At 45.7% G+C, this 24,769-nt stretch overlaps 1 protein-coding gene across 1 annotated transcript; it reads left to right on the top strand.

Moving 5' to 3' along the window:
• Positions 1-23,545, top strand: ALDH8A1 (aldehyde dehydrogenase 8 family member A1). Its single transcript, XM_042939887.1, has 7 exons — positions 1-1,177; positions 5,029-5,176; positions 6,447-6,602; positions 8,257-8,406; positions 13,507-13,763; positions 17,437-17,598; positions 22,803-23,545. Exons 1-7 carry the CDS (start codon positions 947-949, stop codon positions 23,253-23,255), a joined length of 1,557 nt encoding a protein of 518 aa, XP_042795821.1. The 5' UTR covers positions 1-946; the 3' UTR covers positions 23,256-23,545.
• Positions 23,546-24,769: the final 1,224 nt, after the last annotated feature.

Here is a 24,769-nt window from a genome sequence, read left to right as displayed (position 1 = left end):
CTGCCTGGTTGCCTTCCCAGGTGTATTGTAAGCCCTCCCACCCTGGGAGCCCACGGAAGAGTACATGCTGCCCACGGGGGATGGGTACTGTCTCTCACTGGGGAGACAGGGCATCTCTCTGTCCTTCACGTCCTTTGATTAACAGTGTGGCCGAGCACCTCTCATACCTTCATTAGCCAATCGTGTATCGCATCCCTTTTGCTACGAATTGTTATCAGGGGTTTTTTTTTTTTTAGCCTTTGCTTATTTTTTTCAATCGGGCTGTTCATTTCCCTCACCAATTTATAGAAATTCTTACACACATCACAGATATGAATCCCTTGTGTGTTACACACACCATGCATATATTTGGCTTGTGTCTTTATTGCCATGGCACATCTGGCTGGTAAGCTGCTGGTTTCGGGATGGAGGAACCGGTCAGAGAGAAGGCAGGCAAGGTAAAGAGAAACACAGATGAGTGATGGAGAGAGGGGGTCTGTCTTCAGTTACCTCTGTGGGGTGAGGGCAGCGATGTGTGGAGGAAAAACATGATCAGGAGAAAAACGGATTAATGGTCATTCCTTACTAACTGCGATTTTGGACAAATTGACTTCTTTGAGGCTCAGTTTCTTCTACAATAGAGGGGATTTAATGACACTTACTTTATATAGGGTTGCTGTGGGGAATAAATGAGTACATTCGTGTCAAGGACTTGCTTCAGGGTCTGGCCCTCAGTGTTTGAGCAATAAAGCTTATAGTGTGAATGCAATAAAAGGAGATACACAGATACCTTCTGACATTTCAAAGGGCCATGAACACATAAGCTGATGTTAGTTTACCAGGTTATTGTCCCCTTCTCAAAATGTACCGGAAGTCTGTGAAATATTCCAGAACTCTCTTCACTTAGAGTTGGGAGACTGGAAGGCTCCTGAGTGTCAGGACGCCTCCCACATTCCCTGATTGGTAAATGAGGACGTCGGGGCTGGAGGTGAGGACAAGGCAAACTCAGGGTAGGGAGACTCCCTCACCGGTGGGGAGAAAGACAGGAGTTGTCTCCACCATGGCCGGAACAAAGGCACTTCTGACGCTGGAGAACTTCATTAATGGAAAGTTTGTACCTTGTAGCTCATATATCGATTCTTATGATCCGTCCACGGGGGAAGTATACTGCAGGGTGCCAGACAGTGGAAACGAAGAGGTGAGTAGTTCACTTAGGGAGACTGAAATGTACTTGATGTCTTGATGATTACACGTCACTTACTTTTTTCTAGGAGCAAGGGGAATTGGGAAAAGGTGCCCAGTTGCTAAACATCGGGGGACAGGAAGATTTTAGTTCTGGGAAGGTTTGCTTTGTAATCGGACTCCTAGGATGTAGGTTTCCCCCGCAATCCGAAAAGAGAGCCTTCCTACGACTTCCTACGACCTGTGGAAATGGCATAAAGTGCAGAGTCTCCTCCACTTACTGAAAGTTCGTGTCATGCAACTTTGCTTTTGGGAAAGAAGTACAGACTATGGTAATGGCTCTTTTCCTAAAAGTGAAAATCCTCTTTGGGTTTCTTTTGGTTAGCGAAAACAGGAGCTAAGGTAAAAGCGAAGCAGTGTCATGTGACCTTTCAAAAGGGGCTACCTGGGACGCCTGGGTGGTTCAGTCGGCTAAGCTTCCGATTTTAGCTCAGGGTGGTCTCACGGTGCGCGGGTTCGAGCCCTACATCGGGCTCTGCGCTGACAGCACGGAGCCGGCCTGGGATTCTCTCTCTCAGCCCCTCCCCCCAATAAATAAATAAATAAACTTAAACAATATTCTTAAAAGAAAGGGGTGATATCTGTGCACGGAACAAAGCCCAGGTGACTCTGCAGAAGCAAGTTATTAGTCTAGGCAGCTTAACACACAGCTGCATTTCTCAGACATTCCTTAATAGGTGTCTACTAAAAACTATTAGTTGTTAAGAATGATTAGTATTACTGTTTCCTTTTCTCTACCAAGTGTTGCCTAAACTTGCCACTGTATTCATGGTTTTCTAAAAAACTTGTTATTTCTCTAAAAACAAGCAAAAGTAAAAACCCAGGGATTTATTTTAGGTTATCCTTTAATAATTCCTTATGTTTTTAAAATATCTGGTAAAGTAAAACTGATCATTTGAATGGTGAAATGCAAAATCAAATTCCCATAGAGTTTTGTGTTTAAATTTAATACCATCCTTTTTCTTACTCAAAGTGCTTAATGGCACACACGTTAAAAATTTTTTATTGATATTGAATTAATTTTATTTGAGAAATTTTATAAAATGGTGGAGATACATTTGATTAGTTATCACTTATTGTATTGACAATGTAAATGTGTCTGGGGTGATAAATGTGGCTGATGTACCTATGCTCATCTAATGCCTAATGGATTTTATTTTTTAAGGCACAAAGAACTAGATTATTTAAAGGATAATTGTAACCTTCATATATTAATAAAGATATATAAACAAGCCTTCATCTATACTAAGCTATTATTTCTCATTTGTTAATAATATTTTAAATCTGTCTTTCATTAAAAAAACCTTTAGACTTGTGGATTAAAGTCTGCAAATACTGGCTAATCTATTGGTTAAACTGTAACCCACAATTTTGTTTGTTTCAAATGACCTGGGATAGATGTGGGAAATCCAGCTTTGTGTTTTCCAGTCCTCCTGGTCTCAGGGTGTTTTCTAAACTGAAGTTAAAAACGACAAATAAGACAAATTCAGTTGAAATATTTTCTGCAACTAACGGCTCATGCCTTTTCAGAAGACAGAATGTACTATGGAAGCACCTGCTGGTAGAGGAATAAACATTTTGGATTTCCCTGCAAATATTCTCTCTGATCCCCATAAATTCCAGCTTTTTCTGGCTTGAAAACTACGGTCCACATACAAACTACATGCCCGATTTTACAGAAAGTCACTACAGAAAGTGCTGCTGGTTTTGCTAACAGCAGAATTATCCCCAATATGAGTCGTAACAGCCTACAAATAAGACTTTATCATCGTCCTTTATTCCACAGACGACAGTGAGCTAACATTCTCATCTCTGATGCTTAGATCAGTGGCCACACACACACGTATCGTGGCATTTACATGATAGCTTTGCAGTCATCAGCACAGACTGGGGTCGGACCACCTAGCTTCAAAGACCAGCTGCACAACTTAGTGTGTGTGGTCTTGACTTAGAGCTGAACTTCCGTGTTCCTCAGTAGCCTTACCTGTAAAATGGGGATAATAATAACACCTTATAGTGTTGTTCTAAGGATTAAACAGACTGGTATATATAAAGCCCTTAGTGTTTGGCAAATAGTAAATGCTTCCTAAGTCTTAGCGTATGCTCATGTTATATCCACATGTATTCTAAGACAACTTAGAAAACATGACTGTACTTGAGTTCTCTGCGTAGCGAAAAGCTTAGCTTTTACACTGACAAACCTCAGGAAGAGGACGTTTTGTACTGACCACAGCAGGAATGAACCCTCCTCCTGTTGGCAGGCACCCAGGCCTCGGCCGGACGGCAGCTTCTGGTGCCCACATTCTTCCTTCATCGTTTCTGCGGGTCCACATTAGAGATTCAGCTTTTGAAATGAAAACACCATTTTTTTTTCCCAGAAATGTATAATTAAAACGAGACTCATTTTATCCTTTATTCAGCCCCGCTGAGAGGGACTTTGTTTGCATAAAGAAAGCAAAGGAGGAATGTACGTCAGGTTTGGGGGGAGAGGGCAGCAGAATTGTCAGATCATGTGACATGAGAAAGATGCTCGTGGTGACCTGAAGCCTGTGGAAAAGGATTCTGAGGCTGGGTCTGAGCCCAGGGGTAGAAGCAAGCTGTGAGTTATTATAGTCTTGTCATGTGTGTGAGAGGGGAGAGGGGTGAGACACAGGCTATGGATTTGCTGTCTCTGGAAAAGATACTGCTTAGACTTTGCTAAGGGGCAGACAAAGGCAGCCCAAGACCCGTTTCACCTTGCATGAATTGGCCTTGCCCGTACCTTCCCCTGTATATTTTTGGATTTGGCTCCAAAACCAGGTCTCCAAACTATCTGTTCAAACACAGATATCCTCCTCCCCAACAGGCCTCTTTTACTGGGCAGAGCCCGGCAGGGGCAGGGACTGAGGCTGTGTCACAGAAGGCCAGCCATGGTCTCGGGGGCCACAAAGATCTGGGTTTGAATCCTGATACTGCCACTTATTGGCTGTGTGACCTCTGCTAAGTGACTTGAGCGCTCTGTGCCTCAGTTTCCTCATCTGCATAATGGGCATAGCAATAGGCACGGTTTAGAATTTTAGAACAGGTTAGATGAAATAATTTGTGTGTCTAACATTCCTTTATATAGAAAAATTAGTAAATGGCTATTATAATTAGTCATTCAGAGGGGAAAGAGCTTGTAGATATGATTTCAAGCAAAATTTTAGACTTTCTCAGATGTGTTGGAGCTGGATTAAAAGTTTAGAGATTCTACATGTCTAGATGAGTTTCCCCTCCCTATGATATTAAAAAAATGTGTATTTTGACATGATTGAAAACGTGCATCTGTTAAAATTAAAATGGCTTTTATTTTTAATGTTTATTTAATTTTGAGAGAGAGAGAGAGAGGGAGAGAGAGCGAGCATGAGCAGGGGAGGGACAGAGAGAGAGAGGCAGACATAGAATCTGAAGCAGGCTCCAGCCTCCGAGCTGTCAGCACAGTGCCTGATGCGGGGCTCGAACTCACGAACCACGAGATCATGACCTGAGCCGAAGTCGGGTGCTTAACTGTCTGAGCCACCCAGGCGCCCCTCAAACAGCTTCTTTTTAATAATCTGATTGCCACATCTGCACACCTTGGTCAAAACGGATCCCTCTTCTTTGTTTTTGTGGTGCCCTGATTCACCGGTCACAAAAACACCACTTTGCAGGTAACTCGGCACTAGCAAGTGTTGCATATTTGAAACTAGGCTGAAAAAAATTAGGCATGCGTGGAGCTGTGGTTTCTGGATTCCTCGAACCTCAGGAGCAACAGTCCTAAGGTGATTGTCTTCCTGATGCTCCTCAAAGATCGAAGCCGCAGTGGAGGCCGCCAGGGCAGCGTTTCCCGGCTGGTCGGCCAGGAGCCCCCAGGAGCGCTCACAGGTGCTGCACCGGCTGGCGGATCTGCTGGAGAAATCCCTGGAGGACTTGGCCCAGGCGGAATCCAGAGACCAGGGTGAGTGCAGCCGCCTCTTAGCAGTGCTTTATGGCAAGTGCCGTACCACTACTCAGACGCTGGAGATTCACACCCTCGTTCCGGTTGGGCAGGGGACCTCTTGCCTCTTAACCACAATGGATGGGACTCAGGGCACCTTCTTCCCATCAGGCTAGCCTGCACGACGCTTCTCATGGCAGAGGTAGAGGTGGAAAGCAGAACCACCTGGGAGTCTGGCATCTGGCCCACGTCTGCCCCATTCTGATGGCCACAGCAAGTCAGAGCTGAGCCCAGGTTCCAGGGCAGGAAAGCAAATACATTTTGTCCATTTGGTGGAAGGCACGGCGGAGATGCTTGGCAAAGGGCACGGATATGGGGGGAGAGGAAGAGGAGGGCTGATCCTACAATTCTCCAATCCTAGGCAGAGGGGTTCTAAGCGCGGGTAATTGAAGAGCAGTTACAGTCAAGTTGTTCAGAAAGAGTCCGACAGGTCAGCGTTCCGCTCCCAAAGCAACTACCGTCCCAGAGGTGTGGATAATGGAGTAAATGCCCATAAATCCTTGGAGGGACGTCTGTTAGGAAAACCCAAGATCTTTTAAAATGGTATGTGTGTTATATATCAGCTTAAACTTAGGAAGCAGCTTGAGTCTAAGCCCTTAAGAAGGAGATGTTTCCTGCTGGTGCTCCTGCTGCGGGGAGTCCCCGGAATTGCCAAAGAGAATAAAGGAAAAGTCCGGAATCTCTTTTTGTTCCGTCCAGGAGCTAGGTGGTGCATGGGGCACATGGTGAGCGAGCATCACATGCCAACCCCCGGATGCCATTGGTCGCTCTGTCACGTGCCCATCTGAGGGTCTCTGCCACGTGCTGGGGGACATTTCATGTACAGCGTATGTCTGTCCGAGGGGTTTTATGGTGTCGTGCAGATACAGCTGTCCTAACACCCATTACTCCAACCCCTTTGTAGCCTGCACAAGGCAGGGTGATTTTGAATTGAAACAGCTGATGTGAGCGGAGTGGTAGCATCTGGCGAATTCATGATCGCTATCAATTGTTCAACCCTTCCCCCACCCACAAAGATTACTTGACTCCGTTTTAATTCCCCCCCCCCCCCATCTTATAACGTCATACCTAATTATTTCACAGCTTTATGAAACCATGATCAGCTGTCCGTGTAGTCAAGGGCTGGGGTCCGGGGCTGGAAGGCACCAAGCTACGTGAGCGTGAGTTAGGATGCAGGTGCGGTGGTGTCTCCACTACACTGACTGTGCCTCCTGTTGCTGACTTGTTACAGGGAAAACCGTAACGTTGGCAAGAACCATGGACATCCCCCGGTCTGTGCAGAACTTCCGGTTCTTCGCCTCCTCCATCCTGCACCACACATCAGAGTGCACACACATGGACCACGTAGACTGTCTGCACTACACCCTGCGGGCCCCCGTGGGGATCGGTAGGTGCTGCTGGGTGAAAGCCTGCACTGGGTTGGTGCCGAGGGACGCCCCGTCGGTCCTGCAGCACCGATCGAAGGGAACAGACCCAGAAAAAGGAAAGAGCTGATTTCTTCTACTTGGACTGAAAATTAATGGGCCACAAAAATCTATTTCGAGGTTATTTTTCTTTGTGTCAAATTCCCCACTTATTCCGAAAACATCGTTCCTGGGAAATTACCAGGAAAAGAATAATACCGAGAGGAAATTCACGTACAAAGATTTTCCCCTCATACACCAAAAAAAAAAAAAAAAAAAAAAAAAAGTTTCTTTCCAGAGAGGCTTGTCATTCACAGCATGGATTTTGGATATGTGCAGGGTCGGTTTCGTTAACATTTGTATATTTCACGATTCTTATCTGAAAAACTGGGAGAATAGTTTAATTTTATACTTATATATTTTAACATGGATTAAATGAATTAGTAAGTGTAGGGCACTTAGAACAGTGCCAGGTAAGTGAGCCTTGACTGAATGGGCCGCTTCTTGCTTCCTTTTGGAGGCCATATAAATATGAGCAATGTCTCAAAATATCCACTAGATGTCACTGTTCCTCCGAGGAAAAAACCCACCAACCTCCCATATTTATTACATTTTATGACAGGAAAAAATAAATTAAAAGGAAAGAAAATGGGATATTTTACCACTTTGATTATTTGAACCCTTTGGAAATCACATTTTGAAGGCATTTAAGAGAAGCTCAAACCTTCCTCTAAGAAGCATGATGATATACAATGCTGAAAAAATACTGTTATCCCCTAAAGAAAAGATTTTCCAACGAGAAATATAATAATATAGAGTGTATGTTTACTTTCACAGCACAGGTTTGAGGGAAGAGTATAAAATAAAATGAATCCATTTACTTATTCATAAGGTAGGTTGTGTGTGTGTGTGTGTGTGTGTTTTATGGTTGGAAGCCTACACATCGTTTCAGTATCGCATGGGAACAAATTCTAGATGCTGGTTCTATCACTTGTTTAGCAATCCTATATGCTCATAATACAGGTGAGAACCTAGAGAGAATTTTTTATTAAAAAATCCCCTGGCTCGCAAAAATGGATTTCGCAGTCTATGCATCAGAATTCATCAGCCTTACTAGTAGGAGGCCCCCACAGGGCACGCTCATTACTGATTTGTTCTTATTTTACAAATGATTCTAAAAAGCTTGAGACTTTATGTCTTAATCCACAACAGATTAGAAACAGTGATGGAAAACCTTAAGTAGGAGCTAGACAGTTTGATGATGAAGGAGAGAGAGGTTTAAAAAAATGTGAACATCGGACTATAAATCTCAAAACTCATCACAGCTGGAACTGTTTAGTGACAAGTGACAGCCTCTTGGTCCTAGAACTTATATTGCTGTTTGTTCATCAATACAATTGTTACGACATCAAGAAAAGAGTAAATTGTATCGATTTATAGTTTGAAGAGGCACAATGGCATATGATACGTTTCAGAATTCTTTTCCTGAAGGTGGCTACCAATAGCAGAATTGGGGATTTTTAGAAGAGTAAGCTTCACTTTGATGCAGGAGGGAGGAGCCCCACGTGAAGAAACCCAGTGTGGCCAGCCTGCTTTGAGGGGCATGCCATTGCTGAAGGTGCTTCTGTCCTCTTGCAGCTGGTCTGATCAGCCCCTGGAATTTGCCACTCTACTTGCTGACCTGGAAGGTGGCTCCGGCCATTGCTGCCGGCAACACCGTCATAGCCAAGCCCAGCGAGCTGACGTCAGTGACCGCCTGGATGATGTGCAAACTCCTGGAGACAGCAGGTGATTTAGCTGTGGGTCCCGAGAGGCACGGGATCGGCTTTGGGGTTGCAGTTTTGCGGGCTGCGGCCACCTCCGCATCGCTGACGTTTGAAAAGTTATTTTGGATGGAAATCCGCTCAGAGCAAGATCGATTCCATCGACATCTTTGCTTGTTGTCTCCCTGAGCTTTTCCCGAGAAACCCCTTTCATCACACTGCTTCCTCTCTTGGCCCCGTGTACCGCGCTGCCGCAGGAACCCTTCCGCCAGCAGGGGGCAGGCAGTACAGAGACTTGTACAATCGGGGAGCCTCAAGCCCGACAGCAGCGGGCCCCAGAGAGTGTCTTCAATGGTCAATTTAAATCTGTTTGGACTACGTGTTAACCTTGATGAAAATAAGGCTACTGTTAGGCACTTTTGTGTATGGTTATAGAGTAACTGCTCAAAATAGCCCATTTTCAAGAGATTTGAATATATATCCCTCAGTTTCCCTAGCACTTGGAGCCACTATGTGGAAGCTGATGCAATATGGTTCCTTGTCCTTTTTTTTTTTTTTTTTTTTTAATGTTTATTTATTTCAGAGAGAGAAAGAGAGAGAGAGGACACAAGTGGGGGAGGGACACACAGAGAGAGGGAGACACAGAATCCGAAGCAGGCTTCAGGCTCTGAGCTGTCAGCACAGAGCCCAATGCGGGGCTCAGACCCATGAACTGTGAGATCATGACCTGAGCTGAAATCTGACACTCAACCAACTGAGCCACCCAGGTGCCCCTCGTTGCCCTCTTTTTGTGAATAGTGTAATGGTCACATTCAAGGTATGTTCCTGGTTACCTTCTGGGGTAAACTCAGCGTGGGCACAGGGTTAGAGGGGAACCATTGGGAGGCCCCAGCTTGTAACCCACAGGAAAGCCCCTCGCTATTAGGTCCCTCAGCTCAGGTCTCCATACTCACTCTGGGCTGGGATGATGGGTGATGGTGGGAAACAGGCTGTCTTTCTGTCAGTCTCCGCTGTGCATACGTCCTTCAAGCCCTCAGAGAAGGTAGCTGGGCTCACCCATATGTGTAAAGTAGGTGGTTGGAAAGAGCCCATCCCTCCCCCTTCTGGATATCTCATCTCTCCAAGCAAAAATATACATATTGGCTTCTAAAGAAGTTGAGCCAGTTCTTGACTCCAAGGTTTAGATGGCAGGTTGAACTGTGGCCTTATGACCCTAGTCTAGCTGCCCATTTCCCTTGTATTGTACAGAGGAATGAGGCCCTCCATCCTCAGTCTTTGAGGTGACATTTATGGATGCCCTAGGCTCCTGGAGGGTGTGTGATAGAAAGATGGCGACCTCTCCCACGCCCCACCTGTCTGTCATTCCTTCCTTCCACGAGGGATCACATTCTAATGCCCTTCTTTGCAAAACTAAGTGCCTAGTGTCTGCGGGGGTCCAAGGCAGTTCTTCCCTGCCTGTTGACTGTAGGTCCCCCGGGTGAACAGAAGTGGGACCTAGGCTCTGCTGTGATCCATGTCGGGGAGGGAACGCACGGAGGGGGCGTGGGCCACAGAGCTGTGTTCCCAGAACCGTGCTCTCTTGAAGTCAACTACGTCTTGATCTAGGATGATTCCTTTCCCTCAGTACTCTCCCCTTCCATACACCCAGAACCTGGTCTGCATGAGAGGTTTATGTATCCATGTATTTGCACAGCATTGATCTTCTTTCTTGTGAACAAATAAACTGACTATACCAAGGTGGTCCTTCTCTCCTTCCCAGCCTGGGCTGGCTTTGCTGAACTTCCTTCCTCTGGCCCACTGAGAGCATAAGGCTCAAATATCACCTTAAAAAAAATTATTTTAGAGAGAAAGAGAGGGCACAAGCAGGGGAGATGGGAAGAGGGAGGGAAAAAGAGAATCTTAAGCAGGCTTCATGTGCAACGCGGAGCCCGATGCGGGGCTCGATCCCACGACCCTGGGATCATGACCTGAGCCTACATCAAGAGTTGGATGCTTAACCGACTGAGCCACACAGGCGCCCCTCAAATTGCACCTGCCTTAACCCCTCAGTTTCTCCACTGAGACTATGTAAGAGACACTTTTAATGGTGTAAGAAAAAGAAAGCTAAAATGACCTGCTGGTGCGTTCTGGATATTTAAAGAGCCAGTCCTCTAGTCCTGAGACTTCAAACAGACTTGGCAGATGACCTTCCTGTGAAGTGCAATCATTTAAAAAAGCACGCAGCGAGTAACTCTTTGCAAGTCCTAGAGTATTCGCTTCTTCTTGGGGGTACCAAATGTTTGCCCTTGTTCTTGGAGGGTCTACTGAAAGTGGATTTCTGGCCTTCCTATTTAAAAAAAATTTTTTTTAATGTTTATTTATTTCTGAGACAGAGAGAGACAGAGCACGAGCGGGGGAGGGGCAGAGCGAGAGAGGGAGACAGAGAATCCGAAGCAGGCTCCAGGCTCTGAGCTGTCAGCACAGAGCCCGACGCAGGGCTCGAACTCACAGACCATGAGATCATGACCTGAGCTGAAGTCGGTCACTCAACCGACTGAGCCACCCAGGTGCCCCTGGCCTTCCTATTTTTGTTCTGCCCAATTTAAGCTTGTTGCCACCCTGCCACATCCTAGCATGGGAGGGACCTTGTGCCCTTTCTTATCCGTTAGCCACCTATTCTGAGGTTTCTCGAATTGGTATTTGCCGACTTGGCTGCCTTCTTCCTTTGATAACCAGAATATCTTAAGGGTAGAGGGCAGGTGTCTCTAGAAAAATTTCATTACTGCCTCCATCGAATGGCAAACTGGTACTGAGAAATAATGGCCAGTATGTAGCTCTTAACATATTAACACCAGAGCTCAAGGAAATGTAAAGTGTTTGCGCCGTTGTGTAGAAGGCAATTGGCCTGGAAGAAATGAGCCCACTTTCCTGGATTATAAATGTGTGGTGTTTCTAAGTTTTCTTCACTCTTCGTTAAAATGCTATTGTAAACGTTAGAAGGGATTTGATCCATTTTTGCCTTCAGGATTTATAAAGCCTGACCAATAGCCCACCTTCTCTTGCCCCCAAACTCCAATCAGAAAACATCAGGCAGGGGCGCCTGGGTGGATACGTCAGTTAAGTGTCTGACTTCGATTCGGGTCATGATCTCGTGGGTTCGTGGCTTCGAGCCCCGCATCGGGCTCTGTGTTGACAGCTCAGAGCCTGGAGCCCGCTTTGCATTCTGCGTCCCTCTCTTTGTGTCTCTCCTCGGCTCATGCTGTCTTGTCTGTCACTCAAAATAAATAAATAAACATTTCAAAAGAAAAAAGAAAGAAAATATTGGGCAAATATTCACATGCCCAGTAATAATTGATGGAGATTAAGACCCCTTCCTGCAAATGATGGGGAACCTGTCCTTGTTTCTCTCCCATCAGCCTCCATGGGGCCCCCCCTCCTGAACCTCCTCTTTGTCCCAACGCAGGGCTCACCTGCATTCACATGGTGTCTGGCCCTGGGTCTGCCCTCTGTGGCAGTGACCTGTGATCCAGGATCGAGCCAGACTAGGTTTCGATAAGTGTGCACATGACTGTAACGGTGGGGCCATTAGAGGTGACGCTTTGTCAGATGCCACGTTGATTCTTCACACCTGTCCCTGAGGCTCACCTGAATGGGGCCTCGTTTGTCCCCTCAAGTGATCAGGCTAAGACTCTGGCTCTACGGGAAGGTGTTCGCGATGATAATGGATCATTGATGAGAACTTATTATTTATACTTTAAAAGCATATTCTTGAAGAGATGGTTGTAATCCCATGAAGTATGTTTCTATGAAGGAGAGAATGGCCAACCTGGACGGAAAAAGATCCTAGCAGCAGGGTAGTTCAAGAACCTTACACGTTGGAGGTTTTCTGCCTCTGTTGCATTTCAAGGCTGAAGAAATACAGGCAATACATTCAGCTACCTCCAAGCAAACCTAAGAGCTTCCTGGACACATCACAATTGCACACAGATTTTCTTTCTGGGCACTTAAAGCTTTCAAACAAAGTCAAGATATTTGGATTTGGATAATGTATGCTAAGTATTTGTTCATTCATCCACTTAATTGATTATTAATCTTCCACACCCGGTTTTGCCTCGTAATGGTTGCCGTTTAACCTCACTTTGCCTCAGTTTGGGTGAGGTGAGGATATTAAATCCTACCTGCATCATCAGTTGTTGGGAGATGGGATGGATGTAAATCACTTGCAGCAATAACTGACCCGCAGTGAATGTGAGCGTTTAGCAGTGTTAATCTATATGGCAAACTAGGCCATGGCACGGGGAACAGAGTGGGGAGCAAAACACAGACACCATTTCTGCCCTTAGTGTGCCTTCCAGTGTTGGATAGGTAATAAACAAGAAAAGCCATAAACACATAAAAAAAAAATACACGCAAATGTAGGAAGGTAGGGTCTCATGATAGAAAGATTGGGGCACCCGTGTTCGGGTGTCCTTGGTGTTTTACGTCAGTCCAGGAGTGTAATGGTATGTCCATATTATGAGACGCAGGACCTTTAACTCAATACTCACCTTCCCAGAGGAGCCTCCCTCACGTCCCTGGGCCAGGATAGTCTAATCTCTTCTTCCCTCTACTTAACGTGTTCACACTGCGTTGTGACTTCTGGATGCCAGCTAAGAGCAGGGCTTCTCTACCTTAGAGGGCCTGACCTGCCTGAGGATATCTCTGCGTCCTCAGCCCCTGATGCCTGGTCAATATTATGGAATGGATTAATTAGAATGTTCTAATCTTCAGGGCGCCTGGGTGGCTCAGTCAGTTAAGCGTCCCGCTCTTGATTTCGGCTCCAGTCAAGATCTCACGATCTGGGAAATCAAGCCTTGCATGGGGTTCTGCGCTGACAGTGCAGAGACTTCTTGGGGTTCTCTATACTGGCTGGCTCTCTCTCTCTCAAAATAAATAAATAAACATTAAAAAAAAGAGAGAGAGAGAATGTTCTACTCTTCGTTTTTCTACGGCAAAGCGCATGGAGCTTTGTTATTAAACTAGAGGCGGCCATAGACATTTCCTCCCACCCATTCAAGCTATTGGACTTTCCAAGAGAATGTCTGTGTAACAGAAGTTCTCAACATACCGAGAAGAATTAGTGTAACTGTCACTGTGTCCCATCCAGGTGTTCCACCAGGTGTGGTAAATATTGTGTTTGGAACGGGGCCCAAGGTAGGCGAGGCCCTGGTGTCCCATCCAGAGGTACCCCTGATTTCCTTCACGGGGAGCCAGCCCACCGCCGAGCGGATCGCTCAGCTGAGTGCTCCCCATTGCAAGAAGCTGTCCCTGGAGCTGGGGGGCAAGAACCCCGCCATCATCTTTGAGGACGCCAACCTGGAGGAGTGCATTCCCACGACCGTCAGGTCCAGCTTTGCCAACCAGGTACGTCCTCTGGGTTGCTCTGTTTGTTTTTATTTGGTTTCGTTTCATTTTTGGTTTGTTTATTTTTAAACTCTGTGACCCTGTCAGACAGGATCTCTTTCATCACAGTACAAAGCCAGGAGTGAGCGGGTCAGTCTGGTGCTATTTCAGTGAGAAGAGGTTGTTACATTGTGTTATTCCGCTGACTGTCTGTTTTATCTCGATGTCCATCTGTGGTCTTGTACAGTCACAGCTTCTGTTTAGCAAGCTCCTCTTTCTGAGTCACAGCTTTTTGTCAGGTACTGGCCATGGGCAAAATGATTGATTTTTTGTTTCTCCAAGCTTTCTCTCCCTTAATTCATAGAGTCACTCTCATTCTCTTCTCGCTGTCTCAATGTCCTATCCCCAGTGAACCTTTGCTCCCCCAAAGCATCCTAAATGCACCACACACTTAGAAATAAATGCCTAAACCAAGCCTACAGCACCTTTCTTATGTTGGAGTCATGGGTGTCATGGAGTCGTGGCAACTTTTCATCTCCTGAAATTGTGTAAGCAGTTGTTTTTCTGGAGGCGACGGTTTTTAGCAAATTCTTCGATGGCATCCCAAAGGGTTAGGAAAACCAGCCCAGACAGACCAGACTGGAAGCATCACGAAGAGGACACCTGTACCTGCTTTGGGGGCACACTTGACCTTCAACAGGTATACGAAAATACTGAATGATTTTCTCCAAAGGGTCTGTTTTTATTTTATTTTTATTTTTATTATTTTTTTTAATGGTTATTTATTTTTGAGAGAGACAGAGTCAGAATGCGAGTGGGTTAGGGGCAGAGAGAGAGGGAGACACAGAAGCAGAAGCAGGCTCCAGGCTCTGAGGTGTCAGCACAGAGCCCGACGCGGGGCTCGAACTCACGAGCTGCGAGATCGTGACCTGAGCCGAAGTCGGACGCTCAACCGACTGAGCCACCCAGGCGCCCCTCTCCAAAGGGTCTGTTTTAAAAAAAAAAATTAGCAGAGGGCAAAGAATTAATGAAAGAGGACTGTCATAGAAGGATGAGTAGAATGAGATAGATCTTTATTTAACCTGAATAAACTGCAAAGCCTTTTGAACCTTTGTTTCTTTACCTGTAAAATCACGGAAGCAAGAATGATGCCTTCCAGTAGGGTTTTCATGAGTGTCGAGCGAAAAACATTCTTGACGGTGGTTTTTCAGGATCATTACAATTGTAATGATTTCTCTTGCAGTAATTCTTAGAGAAAGTGGTTTGATTACGTATCTCTGTCCGCACCTCTATATACAGATATATCCGTGTGTATAGAGTGTTTCTGAATCAATAGACTTCAATTTCAGATTTGAGAAAATAGACTTGCAATTTTATGATACAGCTATTTTAATCATTAAAACCAACAAGGATCAAAACGAACAATGAAATCGAGCATTTGGGTGGCTTAGTGACAACAGTGCGGTGGGGGGACAAACCGTGGCCTGAGACATAGTTGAGGGGGTGTTCAGTGGCCTCTGCATGGTGGCAAATGCACTCCCAGTGCACAGAAGGACTGTGCAAGAACTCGAAGTGCTCAGACAGCCTTCCTCTTGGGGGGAAGGGGGGGCGTGTATTTTAAATGCCGGTGGGAAAGGACATGAACCCACCTGGCTAATTCGAGACAACAAATAGACTTTAGGCAAAATAGAGGGGCTGATTTCTTTTTCCTTGGCCGAGAGATGAGTCCCACATAGTGAGCACTTCCTCCTCAACTGGACACAACGGGCTCCTTCGAAAATTCTCCACTGTGTGTACTCCCCTTTGGAGTGGGGCACACTCATACTTAAGACACGCCGTGGGACTCGGAAGAAATGAACGCGGACTTCAACATCACTCAGACTGAAGTTGAAACTTCCTGTGCCTGGGGGCCTCGGGCCTGTGTTTGGTCAAACTTCATTTCCTAATTCTGAACTGGAAAAGCTAGTACACCACAGGAGTATCATGAGGAAAGCATCCCGCGCTGTGCCTGGGGAACAATGGGCACCCAATCAATAAGATTTCCCTTCTCTTATTTCCTCTCAAGTCATGCCATTAGGGACGCTAGTCTCACCTATGCTTTCCCGGCACTAAGTAGTCAGGAAAACCCTGACTGGTTAACCCCTCAGATCTCTTTACCACTCCCTCCCCTGCCTCCCGCACATGGCGGAGGGCACTCGTGTTGGGAGATTTCCCAAGCCAGGTGGGCAGATGGTTCCAACCGTGATCCTGGCTGGCAGAGAGAATTTATTGCTCCCAAACAGTGAGTGTTTAATTTGGACAGTGCATCTTTGCACAACCAGCGAGATAATTAGAAACGTTCTATTGTTAGGATTGTTGTGAAGGTCAAACAAATATAAATGGGACAAAAATAGTTGTTCATGCGAACGTGTACTTGTCAAACCTATATAATGCTTTGATGTGTCTAGAATGGTGTTTGCGAACGATTGCATGGCATAGCCAAATGAGAGTAAGGATGACTTTTCATTCAGGCACCTGTTAGCACCTCAGGCCAGGACACTCAGTGCCTCTGCTTGGGTGACGATTAGGCGTCTGAGCCTTACCTGTGTGAAGCAGAACTTCCGGTTTCCCTCCCTCTCCTTTCCCTGCAGTGCTGATCTTCTCCCTGCCGTGGGCTCGCCTTCCCAGGGAAGAGCACTACCATCTGCTCTGCGGCTCCATCAAAAACCTGGGAGCCACCCTGATTCTTACCCTTCCTTTTCCTTCTGTCTCAATAACCCATCAACCAGTCTTGTCGGTTCAGTTGTTTTTTTTTTTTTAATGTTTTTGTTTGGTTTTGGTTTTGGTTTTGGTTTTTGAGGGAGAGACAGAGCATAAATGAGGGAGAGGCAGAGACAGAGGGAGGGAGACAGAGGGAGGCAGAGACACAGAATAAAAGCAGGCTCCAGGCTCTGAGCTGTCAGCACAGCTGTCCAGGCTCTGAGCTCCAGGCGTGGGGCTCAAACTCGTGAACCGAGAGATCATGACCTGAGCTGAAGCTGGACGCTTAACCGACTGAGCCACCCAGGCGCCCCGCAATTATTAGGATACATCCTGAAACCTGTCTGTTCTGCAGAGGATCTATACCAGTTTCCTTGCACTTTTGGGGTCCCATGTCCCTTTTCGAGTCTGGGAACGTCAGTGGATGCCTACCACTTCTCTCATGTCCACTGGGCCTGCCCTGGTTCGAGCTACGTCCACTTATCTGGACTTCTGGAACACTCTCTTAATTCTACTCTGATCCTGCTCGAATTCCCTTCCATTCTATTCTCCACACAGCTGCTGGGAGGATCCTTTCACAACGTGAACCCCATCACATCATCCTGCTGCTTAAAGCTTAAAGGCTTCCACGGTCTTTTCATGATGCCAGGAGCAAGGTGCAAGCTCCTTGTGAGCCTGTGAGACTGCATGATACTGCCTTGCTCCTCACCTCCTGCCCTCATTTCCTACCCTCCCCGACCCCATTCCTGCCTACACTCCCGCTCAGCCCTGCTCACGCTGTCTTGCCTTGCCTCGCACACCGCTGTGGTCCTCATGGTGGGACTTTGTCTGGTTTGTCACCGTCTCCCATTGCCTAGACCAGTGCCTGGCCACTGGCAGGTGCTCACAATTGCCGCATTGACCTATCCACGAAGGAGGGTGTCTTGTCATTGTCCTCACATGTCATTCTTGGCAGGGTGAAATCTGCCTCTGTACCAGCAGAATCTTTGTCCAGAAGAGCATCTATAGTGAATTTTTGAAGAAGTTTGTAGCAGCTACCAGAATGTGGAAAGTTGGCATTCCCTCCGATCCATCGGCCAACATGGGAGCTCTGATAAGTAAAGCTCATTTGGAAAAAGTAAGTACATCTGTGCAATGTGAGTTTGGGCATAAGCTCAGTGTAGGACACAGCACACATCCATGGTTTGAAATGTTGTTAATTACTGCCTTATTCTTCAAGCATTCGGACCTGTATAGGAAATGGTCTCTGAAATATTAGATACGAATACACAAATGTAGTCCAAGTTAAAGCAGCATCTACACGGAATGAATGAATCTAGGGAGTCAGCATGGAGATAGAATCAAGAGTGAGGAAGTCAAATTTCAAAACATAAGGGTCACTAATAAGAATGATGTAGACTAAGGGAGGCAGGAGTTTCCATAGATAAAAGTTCCCAGTGGAAAGGATTCTGCCTCTGGCTTACAGCAGATGGAATTCTGGAAGGGCCAGCATGCATGATCCTAATTAGGTGGTTCGTAATTGGTAAGGTGAGTGGTGGTCCATGTGGGAGAAGCCATCGATGGTCTTTGGGTGGTTTGTGGAATTTAGGTCTTTAAGGTCATTTTAACTTATTACCTGATGTGACTCCCAAAAGAAGTCATAGAATTTGGGGGCTAGGGGACCTTGTTTTCAGCTGTGGTGACTGAGGGCCACCAAGGAAGATACGCTCCCATCAGTTAGCCTCTGAGGGACAGGGCCTTTACCTAAGTTTCTGGAAATCTTTGACATTGCACAGATGTGGCAGATTAACTGCATTTTAACTTTGACTTTTACAATATTGTGAAGCAGAGATGCACATAATGGAGGGTGTAGTAGCTTGAGGGTCTCTTCTTATTTCTTCTATTTTCTCCAGGGAAGCAGGAAGCAGGGTGAGGAGGGGAGAATGTGTGAAATGGTTCTGCGGGAGAGATCCCCATGGCTTCTAGCGTAGCCACAGAAGCTGTGGACAAAGGGCAAGAACCCTAACCTAAGCCATATGTGATCTTTAGTTTGTTTTCAAGACTTGAGCCACTGACAAGGTTTTAGGCCCAGTATGGCCACCCAGAAATGCCATCTTCTGTGAAACCAAATTATGCTGGCAAGACGGGCATTTATTTAACGTGGCAGTTGGATTTTGTTTTCTTACTATCATTTCAAGGTAGTTGCTGAGGTTCCATGAATAACCCTGAGAATGGTGACGGGTACAGTTACCAGTTTTTTCCTGACCGCATTCAAACATAAGCACGTATTTATCTTTCAAACAGAAGTTTTCGAACACTCCCGAATATTTTTACCCTCATGAATGTTTTCTATCTCCGTCAAATAACTAAGAAAAAAAATAAACTTTCTATTTTGGAATAACTTAAGATTTATAGAAAAATCTCGAAGAGAAGGCAGATGGTTTCTATATCCACTCACACAGCTTTCCCTTTGTTACCATCTTACATGTCCACGGTGCAACTGTCCACACCAAGAAACTGACGTTAGCACATTACCGTTAGCCAAACTGCAGACTTTTCAGCCAACGTCTCTTAATTTTCTCCTCGATCCTTAGAGAAAATAATTTCTTAGCTACTTTCCTTATTAAAATAAAATAAAGTTAATTACTTTGCACTCATTTTAGAAAGTTCCATGACCCTACTGCTTTTAAGGAGAAAGATTTTGTACACACAGTTAGAAAGTTTTTAAAAAGGGGTCCCTGGGTGGCTCAGTTAAGCACCCAACTTCGGCTCAGGTCATGATCATGCAGTCTGTGAGTTTGAGCCCCATGTCGGACTCTGTGTTGACAGCCCAGAGCCTGGAGCCTGCTTCAGATTCTCTCTGCCCCTCCCCCACACGCACGCGCGCGCTCTCTCTCTCTCAAAAATAAACATTTAAAAAATTAAAAAAAATAGTTTTTTATCATTGGCCAATTTATTTTATTTTGATTTCTCTAGGGAAGCACACTAAAGATGTTATTCCCGTTACCCCACCACGTATCAACCCGCTGCTGTCTATGGAGTCTCTCGTGTTTGTGGTCCCCTCCTTCCTCGTGTAGAGCGCCCCTCAGGTGGACTTATGTTTCCTCCCCTTGTGAACCCTTAGGGCAATCCTGCGGGGGCTCAGAGGGTTCCTGGATGTCTGCCATCGTCGCTGCTCCACGTGGAGCAAGTGTGCCCAGATGCAAGGAATCACAGCATCCCTCTCTGACTCTCCCACCAGGTGGACCCCTGACAGGTGCTTTCAGATCACTTCTTGTGCGAAGGCCCTGGGTAACCTCTGCCCTTGACGGGGAGCTCATGGGAGCAGCTAGGGAAGTGTAAATGTGGCCTTTCCGGTGGGACTCTTTTCAGTCCAGTATGCCAAACCCTCCGGGACGGAGGAGGCAGCGGACACGTTCCACTGGTGGGCATCTTTCCTCGCCTCTCACTGGAAAGCCTGGGGGGCTGCGTGCTAAGGAAGGTCTGGCTGCCATCTTTGTTTTCTTCTGCAGTTTGTCTATATCTTCTCCGAATCAAATTAGCCCTGCAGCGTCTGGGGTCTTTGTCCCCTGCAAATTAGCCCCGCAGCGTCTGTGTCCATCTTACTTCTATGTGGCTGTCGCGATAGGTGGTGATTCAGGGACAGAAGAATCCCATTAGAACATGTCGAGGTTGTCCTGTAATGGCAAAGGACTCAGAACCCACAGAGACACAGCATGCTCCTAAGAGGACCTGTGACTTTTCAGGTTCCCAGAGACCCAGGGGATGCATAGGTAGCTGCAGGCGACTCTGTCCTCCAGGAGTGAAGAAAAGGCTCTTCGCCTATTGCACGGTGTTTTTTGTTTTCACTTTTGTTTTTCTTTTTACCCCCTTGAATTCTTTTCCACTTGACTGTCTGGAGAATCTGGCTATATGCCAGCCTCCCCAAAGATGCGGGTAATTGGAGACGGAATTGTTGAGTGTTGACAGTGAGGCTGGGGGAAGCGCAGGGGATCCTGGCTGGTGCCCTCCCCTGACAGGGCCAGGCTTCAGGCCTAACAAAGGTCCACTTTGGCAGTTTCCTGTCTTCTTTTGTCAGGTTAAAAAAACCCGACCTGCAGGGTGGGAGCATCTCTGAAGTCTCTTAGCCAGTAAGCATCAGATCGTGTGTTACACCATCTCCTTCTTCACCAACAGCACCGAGAGCAGCTGGCATCCATAAGACTTACTGCGTATCGGGCATCACGCTAAATATTTCACATGCATGATTTTCTTGAATCCTAGGAATGGGTGGGAACGTTAATCTTATTTTTCAGAGGGTAAACTGAGGCATAGAGCATTTGAAATCTCTCCGCGAGTAAGTGGAGGCCCTGGGATTTGAACATTTGGGCTCCCCAGCACTCCCATCTGCCCTCTGTGCTCTGATTTACGTGCAGAGCTACGAAGTAATAACTACTCTCTGTTCTCAAAAAAGTTCCGTAATAATAGTCTATTACATTTTATGGCATATTACCAGTCACAATGTTTTCGTTTTTCAGATTTTACTGAAAATCTCAGTTCCTGAGCTTCTAGTATAGATAGTCTATCATCCAGTAATACTTTCCCCAGAAAATAAATTCAGTTTAGTGTGAGTCATCTTATATATTAAATATCTTGAAAAGTTCACAGTTTGAAAACCGACGCTTTCATGTTTTAGAGCCAAGAACCTCTAAGAGATAGATAATCATGAAATTCTGGGTAGAGGAGACAATCTAAAGCCAGAACGCTCTGAGTTTGAATCACTGAAGAAAGTTCTGGTCCTGCGACCAGCAGGGGCCCCTGGGGACCTTTGCCTCAACTTCTCTTGTTCATGCAGGATGCAACCTTTGGCATGTTTTAGTTAATCTGGGTGGGTTGCTTCAAGAGGAGTAAGAGAATACGGGAAGGAGGAAGGAGAAGTCCAGACCTCATTTAGTCTCCACCCGCAAACTAGACTAGGGCTTTTCAGGAAGAACATTGAGATCCCTGCACGGGTTGGGGGGGAACCGTGTAGCAGCTTGGAATGCAGAGCTGCTCCAAATGTTCTATTTTTTGAAAGTGTTTGACTTCATGGCTTATTAAGTGTTCCATAAACTAGAGCGAAACGAATCATAGAACAACATTACCTTTTTATTTTTACAGAGTGAACACATAGCTCTACGTTGAATACAGTTCTACGATGAAATATTAATCTGATACTGGGGCAGAATGCTCAGATAGATAGGTGATAAGTAAGAAGCCAAAGTATGATTTCAACGTACCCAGCCTTTGATGGACCACCTCACTGCTGTTCTATGCTTTTAATTTGGGGGATTACTTTTCTACGGCTTCTATGCTTATCATACCCTTCAGGGGCAGGATAATGTTGTGACCGCAACAAGCCTTCCAGACATAACCATACGTATCATTTTATAATGAGTCATTTCTACAACCATTATTAGTAAACATCTGTCATTGTCCCCGAGTCACTGGGTTTACTTATTACATAGTTTATTTCCCATTATAGTTAGCTATACTTTATTGCCTAGATATATTTTTAGAATATAATCGGTAATGAGACTAGAAGTTAGAAATTATTTGTTCTGGAAGCCTAGCTATCTTGGCCATTAATGAAATCTTATACACCCTTCAACTTCCCATATTCTGCAGTGGACACAGTCCCTCCCAAAAGTGAGCAACTATTCTTTTGTGTATTTAACTACCGATTATACCGGAGTGTGGATTCTGGCTTTCCTGTTTATTCATTGTATGGACCATCTACCCTTTTTGACGCTCAATTTTGTCAGCAAAGAGGGGATAATAATACATAGCTAATAGAGTTTTGAGAGAATTAAGTGAGAATGTCTGAAAAGCGTTTATCCATGTGCCCAGCACGTAGACATTAAATAAATGACTCCTCTCCTCTAACGTATGAGGGCTGGATGCCCAAATGATGGTCAGAGCACTTCTGCCCTCAGGCTTAGCAGCTGAGCAATAAGGTAGTCAACTTTAGAGTTCTTTTTTTTTAAATTTTTGTATACATTTATTTATTTTTGATAGAGAGAGACAGAGCACAAGTGGGGGAGGGGCAGAGAGAGAAGGAGACACAGAATTGAAGCAGGCTTCAGGCTCCTAGCTGTCGGCACAGAGCCCGATGTGGGGCTCGAATTCACAAACCGTGAGATTGTGACCTGAGCCGAAGTTGGACGCTTAACCGACTGAGCCACCCAGGTGCCCCTCAGCTTTAGAGTTCTTAGCAATGACCTTACACGTTTTATGTAGATGATTCAAAAATATTGAATTTTCTGCTGCTTTCTGTAAAACCAAATGGTAAGGTGCTGCTAATCATGGTTTCTACCCACTTAGGTCAGAAGTTACGTCAAGAAAGCCCGCGCCGAAGGGGCCCGAATTCTGTGTGGTGAAGGGGTGGATACGTTGAGTCTCCCCCCCAAGAATCAAGCAGGATATTTTATGCTTCCCACAGTCATAACAGACATTAAGGATGAATCCTGCTGCATGAAGGAAGAGATATTTGGTCCAGTGACATGTGTCGTTCCCTTCGATAGTGAGGAGGAAGTGATTCAAAGAGCGAACAGTGTTAAATACGGGTTGGCAGCAACTGTGTGGTCAAGCAACGTGGGCCGTGTCCACCGAGTGGCTAAGAAGCTGCAGTCGGGCTTGGTCTGGACCAACTGCTGGCTCATCAGAGAGCTGAACCTCCCTTTCGGGGGGATGAAGAGTTCCGGGATAGGCAGAGAGGGAGCCAAAGACTCTTACGAATTTTTCACTGAAGTCAAAACAATCACCATTAAGCACTGACCTCGGCCATCGGAGAAAGCTGTTATGGTCAATGCTCGGCTGAAGAGAATCAGTCATCCAACGTGGTGAGCAGACTCACTAGCATAAATTCTAGCCACATCTTGACTTAGCGGATTTTCTCTACCTTATCCTTGGTAGTTAGTATTTTTATCTGCTGTCAAAGAGATGCTGTCTATTTTCACTGTGGAGTCAAAGAAGAGAAGACTTCTGAACAGGAAGGCACAAAAAGGGAGCCAAGGGATTGTCAGGTTTCCTCTATGTTGTGTCTTCACTTTTTTTTTTTTCATTGTTTTGATTGAATTCTTGGTAATTTAAAGACAATCTTTTTCTTTTTTTTTTTGCTTCTTTTTTTTTAATTTGAGAGAGAGAGAGAGAGAGAGAGAGAGAGAGAGAGAATGAGCACAAGTGGGGGAGAGGGCCAGAGGGAGAGAGAGAAAGAGAGAATCTTAAACTGGTTCCATGCTTAGCATGGATGGATGCAGGGCTCCATCCCATGACCCTGGAATCATGACTTGAGCTGAAATCAAGAGTCAGATAGATGCTCAGGCAACTGAACCACCCAGGCACCAACATCAATATTGATGAAGCCAATGTTGATGATAAGCATAATATGGAATTTTGTCAGAGAAGGCTTGTATGGTAGGTCCCACTAAATACATCTATATAAGGACAAAGAAAAATAACATAATGACTGCTTTTGGAGGGAATTTGGAAGAAGAAGAGGAAATAGTTTGATCCATTTCTACTGTAGTGTCTAATTGATTACAGTTCTTCATGTATGCATCTCATTAGATTTACAACCTACTAATCCTAAAAGAATAAATGGTAAGCAATTTTAGTAGACAGTATGACATATACCTTTTTCTTGAATTGTCCTTTATTCTTCCTTATCCTCATCCTCTTAGGGGTATGGACTTTATACAAAGTAATAAAGGTATTTCTAGTGCCTTTTTTTCTGGATCCCCTAATGATCAGAGGGGAAAACCGAGCTTTACGGAGATTAAAGTAGCATGCTCAAGGTCATACATACGGTAAGGGGCAGAGGAAGGATTCGAACCCAGGGATGTCAGTCTCCAAAGCCATGATCTTTGACCATCTCACACTTGTCTTGGGTTCTGCTTTGGAAACAGCCACATAGTTATGGCTCATGGAAAACATCGCGTTGTTTCTCCTTTCCATGCCTCCTTCCCCCTGCCCCTCCCCGGCCCCACTAGGCCATGTGACCCAGGAACTCCTCCAGCACAGCCCTTCCTGCACAGACTGAAACCACTTGTTTGCATATCTGACCGCCCAGATAATTGCTGAAAGCCCAGGCAGGTGCCACTGCAGGTGCGACTTTCCACTGAAGTCTCGATCCGAACACAGTGCCTGGCACACAGAAGGTGCTCGAAACAATTTCCAGGAATGCAGTGAAGGTCTTCCTGATACTCTGGGGTGTTTGTTTCATCGTGTATGGGGGTGGGGGTTGGGTCAGGGCCGGGGGACAGAATAGTCTTTACCATTTTGTGTAGTTT

Source organism: Panthera leo, chromosome B2 (genome assembly GCF_018350215.1).
Source record: "Panthera leo isolate Ple1 chromosome B2, P.leo_Ple1_pat1.1, whole genome shotgun sequence".
Lineage (NCBI taxonomy): Eukaryota > Metazoa > Chordata > Mammalia > Carnivora > Felidae > Panthera > Panthera leo.
Note: the sequence above shows the minus strand (reverse complement) of the source record. Positions and strands in the feature narration are given on the sequence as shown.

What these genes read in the sequence shown, in the direction of transcription:
- ALDH8A1 (XM_042939887.1), top strand. Translation starts at nt 947, where the DNA reads ATGAGGACGTCGGGGCTGGAGGTGAGGACAAGGCAAACTCAGGGTAGG. An exon ending in GCGGGCCCCCGTGGGGATCG is followed by an intron (nt 6,603 to 8,256) that starts GTAGGTGCTGCT and finishes GTCCTCTTGCAG; the next exon opens with CTGGTCTGATCAGCCCCTGG. An exon ending in GGTCCAGCTTTGCCAACCAG is followed by an intron (nt 13,764 to 17,436) that starts GTACGTCCTCTG and finishes CATTCTTGGCAG; the next exon opens with GGTGAAATCTGCCTCTGTAC.